The 6,329-nt window shown below is 29.4% G+C and overlaps 2 protein-coding genes across 2 annotated transcripts in view; both read left to right on the top strand.

The window, feature by feature from the left end:
* Positions 1 to 886, top strand: part of LOC122630146 (glutamate receptor ionotropic, delta-1-like) — a 2,394-nt gene extending 1,508 nt beyond the window's left edge. Inside the window, exons 6-10 of the mRNA XM_043814328.1 lie at positions 17 to 87; positions 145 to 234; positions 349 to 512; positions 582 to 687; positions 752 to 886. Coding sequence (XP_043670263.1) covers positions 17 to 87; positions 145 to 234; positions 349 to 512; positions 582 to 687; positions 752 to 886 — 566 coding nt within the window. The remainder of the gene's footprint in view (positions 1 to 16; positions 88 to 144; positions 235 to 348; positions 513 to 581; positions 688 to 751) is intronic.
* Positions 887 to 2,354: 1,468 nt separating this feature from the next.
* On the top strand, positions 2,355 to 4,902 carry LOC122630004 (glutamate receptor 2-like). The gene is made up of 7 exons (XM_043813996.1): positions 2,355 to 2,825; positions 2,907 to 3,236; positions 3,322 to 3,487; positions 3,562 to 3,770; positions 3,829 to 3,918; positions 4,024 to 4,187; positions 4,256 to 4,902. The coding sequence occupies exons 1-7, from the start codon at positions 2,529 to 2,531 to the stop codon at positions 4,491 to 4,493; spliced, it is 1,494 nt and encodes a 497-aa protein (XP_043669931.1). The 5' UTR covers positions 2,355 to 2,528; the 3' UTR covers positions 4,494 to 4,902.
* The last annotated feature ends 1,427 nt before the right edge of the window (positions 4,903 to 6,329 follow it).

Here is a 6,329-nt window from a genome sequence, read left to right as displayed (position 1 = left end):
CCCTTTCAATCGTTAGAAACTTTCGTTGAAGATGGTACTTATCAACTTATCGTCATACGTGATACTGCTGAATATGATATATTTGTCGTAAGTATGATACGTTCTATTAACATTTTTTCTATGAATGAATATATTTATTTGTAGAATTCGGATGATCCGCTTGAAAAGGAATTGATGAAGTTCATGTTGGACGAGGAAAAATTACCAATAACTATATATGAAGGATTTATGAATGTATGATGAAATATAATGAATAAAAATGAAATTATATATATATATATATATATATATATATATATATATATACACAACATGATTTCATTAATATAACTCGTTTTTGAATTATAGATTTGTAAAAATCATAAACTAGCGATCTATACATCCAGTGGAATAGAAGATATTATAATTGAAAAAATACCATGTGAAATTGTTTCTATTGACATAGGACGTGTAGAAGCACTTGGTATAATTTTATCGAAACAGAATCCATTTACCGATATCATTAATAGTCAGTGAGTACATAATTAACTAAAAATGTTAACACTCATTTGATGTACTTTAAATCACATAACTCGTTCCAGTTTAAAGGAATATATCAACAATGGAATGAATAATCGTATAAGAGATATCGTATCTGAACAGGAATCCAATGATAAAATCAAGCATCAACCGGTTTACATAACCAGCGTAATACCACTTTTTTTCTTCATCTTAATTGGTATCATTTTAAGTTTTTGTATTCTGATTATAGAAAGATGTATTTTTGCACGTAAAAGGGAGAAGATGTCGATGGTATCTCGATTGTATCCAATCAATTGAATTGTCAGAATTTTGGGATGTAAAAATAAAGAACCGTGTTAAAAGATATGGGAAAGAAATATATTAATCACAAATGAGTATTCATAAAGTATTAACGATTATGCTAATATTCGTTCTCAATGAATTATTATGCTTGTAATTTCCTAATGGAATAAAAATATTCTTATGCATATCTAAACTTTTGCATTATTTAGCATTGTTTCAAATTGAAATGAAATTTCTTCATTATATTAAACATTGATAAATTCGTATAACACATTTTCTTTATTAAATGAATGCACGGGAGTAAGAATTTTAATTCTTTCGATTTTTCGTAAATTATACAATATAAGAAGAAAGAAGAAATTTATTTTCGCTATTTATTTTGCACTCGTGATCAATCGGAGTAATTGACTCGGGTTTTCTCATGTTTCTTAATAAACATTGTTTTTTATAGAGTAAGAGATATTTTGATATTACCTGTATGTTAAATATTTTATGATAATAATCATAATGTATCATCACACAGATACATTATTATATATAAATAAATAAATATATATATATATATAAATTATAAAACAAAATTGTTAAAGTATACGTCATACATCTTTTTAATGGATTATAATAATTTTCTATTATAAGCCTACGTTAATAGATAACGAATAACTAGAATATATGTTGTGATATATATATATATATATATATATATATATATATATATATATACGCAAATTATTTGGTCAAATGGTTACTTTGTTTATATCGATTAGAATAGCTATTAAATTATTTCTAAGAAAGAGCGACGAAGTTTTTAAGGCATTATTACATTTTCTAATCATACGTTTGTGTAAACGAGTATGATTGTACATATATACGTGAATATGTATATATATACGTGAATACAGACATATATAGTTATATATGTACGTATATATGAACAAACATATATATCGACGGTAAAAAAATGAAAGGAAAAGAGAAATTAAAATGAATTTCATTAATCGATGGATGTTACTTCAGTGACAGCACGCATGAAATTATTTTCTTCGAAAAAATGTAGACTCACCTTTATACACACAAATACACACACACACAAACACCTTACATTACATAGAGTGCGTCAGTCCAAGTGGCAATATATCACTCCTAATAAAAAAGAAATTTAGTCTCTTACGATCTTCTTTCGTCGTCGGGTGAAAAATTCTATCATGACATTCTATAAAACATATAATTCGTAGAATTCGATTAATACGTCTATCGATCGACATATCCAGAAGAAATAATGTTTTTTGAGCGACTAAAGATATTGGTCTTTGTTTTTCTTCTTCCGAAGATCGCAATTTCGTACGAATTTTTTTCTATCGGTGACGAACACGTTAGTTTTATCGTCGACATTTGCAAATTATATCCAACGAAGCCGATCATATTTTTATATGGCCAATCCATAAAAGGTACGATAAATATATTTCATTACAATTATACTCGATTAGATGTCTTCATCGTATCAATATTCATTTTCTTTTTCTTCAGAAATGGAGATGAAAACAACGATGTTCAAATTGACTCGTGCACTTTCTCGAGAAGGTCTTTCAACAACGAGCTTTTATTTTTCGGAATTGCATAAATCATCGTATCACGTAAATCGAATCGTACGACCTTATTACATCGCGATTATATCGAATGACAATGACATTAATGAGTTTTCCTTAGCAACCAGTACCTTAGACATGTCATTTCCTATATGGCTAGTTTTATTCATTTACAACGGACATGATCCCGATTATTGTTACAATCCACCAGGTAACATATTTCATTTAAGATTCGACTCGGAAATGTTGGTACGTTGCGATACCGAAAATATTCTACGAGAATGGTATTCGATCGATATCGATTCGAATCGAACCGAGATCGAAGATTTAGCAACCTGGAGTATAGAAAAAGGTATTACTAAAATTGCTCCAGATTCTCTTTACAAGAGAAGATATAATTTACAGGGTTTGTCTATGAGAGCCGTTTTAGTTAAGGTAAAATACTTTTCTTTCATATATCTTATATATTTTCTACTCGAAATGAATCGTCATTGTTAATTCACTTTTCTTCTTTAGTCTTCATCGATAATATACATAAATGAGGTTGGCGAATTAGATGGTATATTTGGTAGAATGTTACGAGAGCTTTGTGTTAATCTGAATTTTAGTTTTAAAATTGTCTCGGAGGTAGATTCTTACGGAAAATGGGATTCGAAAAATAACACTTGGACCGGTGCAATTGGTGAATTATATTCTGGACGAGCAGACGTTTCTTTTTCAACATTTACTATGACGAAAGCCAGATTGAATGCCGTTGATTTCACGTTCCCTCTTGTCACATCAAAAGTATCTCTTTACATACGAGAACCAGAAATATTCGAGATCAAGTGGTCATCTTATTTTTTAGTACATCTTCTAGTATAATCCTCAATCGAATTATTTTTCTTTTTGTATTCTTCTTAAGTTAATTTGTATGAATTTTTTTTTTTAGACTTTCTCACGATCTATTTGGATCGCTATATTTGCGGTATTAATCCTTGTACCGATTTTATTGATTTTTCTCAAAATGAAGGATAGAAACGATCGTAGTATGGGACAATTATTATCCGATAATTTTCTGGATGTTTGGGGCATGTTTTGTCAACAGGGATTGGCAGGTATTATTTTTTCATTTTTCTTTTTTCTACTTCGAACAGTTATCTTTATAGAAAGGATCACTTCTTCGATTTAGATATTCCTGATAGAGTTTCATTAAGAATAGCGTACTATTCTATATTTCTTTTGGCTATGATCACATCGGCTGCATATTCTGCGTCAATGATGAGTTTTTTGACGATCGGTATACACAATGTACCTTTTCGTTCACTGGAGGACTTCGTCGAAGATGGTACTTATCAATTTTCCGTTTATCGCGATTCGGCAGACTATGATTTTTTCGCAGTGAGTATGATTTGTATTATCAACGTTTTTCTTCCGAATTGAGAATATTAATTTCTAGAATTCGGATGAACCTCTTGCAAAGAAATTAATGAAGTTGATGTTGGACGAGGAAAAATTGCCAATAACTGTATCGGAGGCACTTATGAATGTATGATTGAATATAATAAATAAAACTGAAATATTATATATATATACATTGTTATATTTACTTACTTTTATAACATTTTTTATTTATAATATCTTTAAATTATAGATTTGTAAAAATCATAAATTAGCAATTTATTCGTCCAATCTAGAAAGGGAATCTGAACTTAGTAAGATGCCATGTAATATTGTTCGTATCGATACGGGGCGTAAAAAAGCATTTGCCATTATTTTGTCTAAGAACAATCCATTCACTAATGTCATCAATTTTCAGTAAGTAGATAATAGTTAATAATGTTGATATTTATTTGATGTACTTTAAAACATAATTCTTATTCCAGCTTGACAACATTTATCAACAATGGAATGAATAATCGTATAAAAGATATGCTACCTGAAAATGATGCCAATGATATGATCAAGCATCAATCGGTTTACATAACCAGTGTAATATCACTTTTTTTCTTCATTTTAATCGGTATCATTGTAAGTGTCTGTATTCTGATGATAGAAAGATGTATTTTTGCTCGTAAAAGGAAGAAGATGTCGATGGTATCTCGATTGTATCCAATCAATTGAATTGTTAGAATTTTACGATGCGAAGTTATCGGAAAAGAATACATTAATCACGAATGAGTATTCATGAAATATTAATGACTATGCTAATATTCGTTTTTAATGAATTATTATGCTTGTAATTTCCTAATGGAAGAAAAATATTCTTACGCATATCTAAACTTTTGCATTATTTAGCACTGTTTTAAATTGAAATGAAATGTCTTCATTATGTTAAACGTTGATACATTCGTATGATACATTTTCTTTATCAGAGGAATGCACGCGTGTAAGTATTTTAATTCCTTCGAAATACTTCGAATATTTCAAATTTTCTATGTAGGGCAAATCATATCTTGTCTTCACCAGCATGTTAAATAGTCTTTGATAACTATCAGGATTTATCATCACGCACGTACGTTATGACGTACGTATTTATATGTTCATATATATTATAATAGAAATAGTATCTTTTATAATATTATGTTTGTAATTGAATGTCGTATTAAATAATATTATATAATTATCCTATGTATTCACATAATCTTAATAAAATTAATATGAAACATATTGTCTGTCTAATGTTTTTATCAGATTTTTGTACGTTCCCAAGCACCACCTTAACCAATTATGATAATTCTTTACTCTAAACCCATGTTTGTGGATAAAAAATAATTAAAACATTACGCGTGATGGATGCAAATCATCTTGTCAAATGCTTATCGATCATCTCTTTATATCGATTAGAATGGTTATTAAATTACTTTGATGGAAGTTCAACGTAGCTTTTAAGACTTTATGCTTCACAAGCATATGGTATACGAACGCATGTAAAAGAGTAACGTGTAGGTGAATATAGATAAATGCAGGCAGAGATATGTATATACAAAATATGTTTATATATATATATATGAAAGTTAAAAAAAAAAAATGGATGAAAAAGTGAAATTAAAATGAATTTCTTTAATCGATCGATGTTATCTCGGTACCTGCACGCAAAAAATTCTTTTCTTCGTAAGAATATAGAACGACACACACTCACACACATACATACATATTACGTTAAATGCATTCGTATTAGTAGGACAAGCACAATGAATTAAGCAATTGAGAAATTTAGTCTCTTACGATCGTTTCACCTTGCAACGTGAAAATATTCTCATGAATTTATTTCCAAGTTGTAAGGTGATCAGTAGAATTTGATTAAGAAGCCTATCGCTGAACATATTCGAAGAAAAATGACGTACGTTGTGCGATTAAAGATTCTCGTCGTTCTTTTTCTTCTATCGAAAGTCACAAGATCGTACGAAAAATTATTATTCAGCGAAGAGCATGTTTCTTTATTCGTCGAAGTTAGCAAACTATACGGATCGAAATCTATAATTTTCACGTACTCTAAATTGATAAACGGTACGAAAATATATCTCACATTCCTTTCTTCATTTTTACTATCTTCAATTTATTTTTTATCAGAAATGGAAATTACAACGATGATATTAAAATGGACACGTACACTTTCTCGGGGAGGTTTTCTGACATCGAAATTTTACTTTTCCGATATTCATAAATCATCGTATTACATAAGCCGAATCGTACGACCACAATACATCGTGATTATATCTAATGACAATGATATGAATGAGTTCTCCTTAGCAAGCAATACCTTTGAGATAACCTTTGCCGTGTGGCTAATTTTATTTATTTACAATGGTGATGATCCCGATTATTGTCACAATCCACCAGGTAACATATTTCATTTAAGATTCGACTCGGAAGTATTGGTCCGTTGTGGTACAGAAAATATTCTACGAGAGTGGTATTCCATCAACTCGAATCAAACACAGATCGATGATTTAGCAA

The sequence above is a fragment of the Vespula pensylvanica genome, chromosome 6 (genome assembly GCF_014466175.1).
Source record: "Vespula pensylvanica isolate Volc-1 chromosome 6, ASM1446617v1, whole genome shotgun sequence".
NCBI classification, from domain to species: domain Eukaryota; kingdom Metazoa; phylum Arthropoda; class Insecta; order Hymenoptera; family Vespidae; genus Vespula; species Vespula pensylvanica.
The sequence above is the reverse complement of the archived record's forward strand: the minus strand, read 5'-3'. Positions and strand labels throughout refer to the sequence as shown.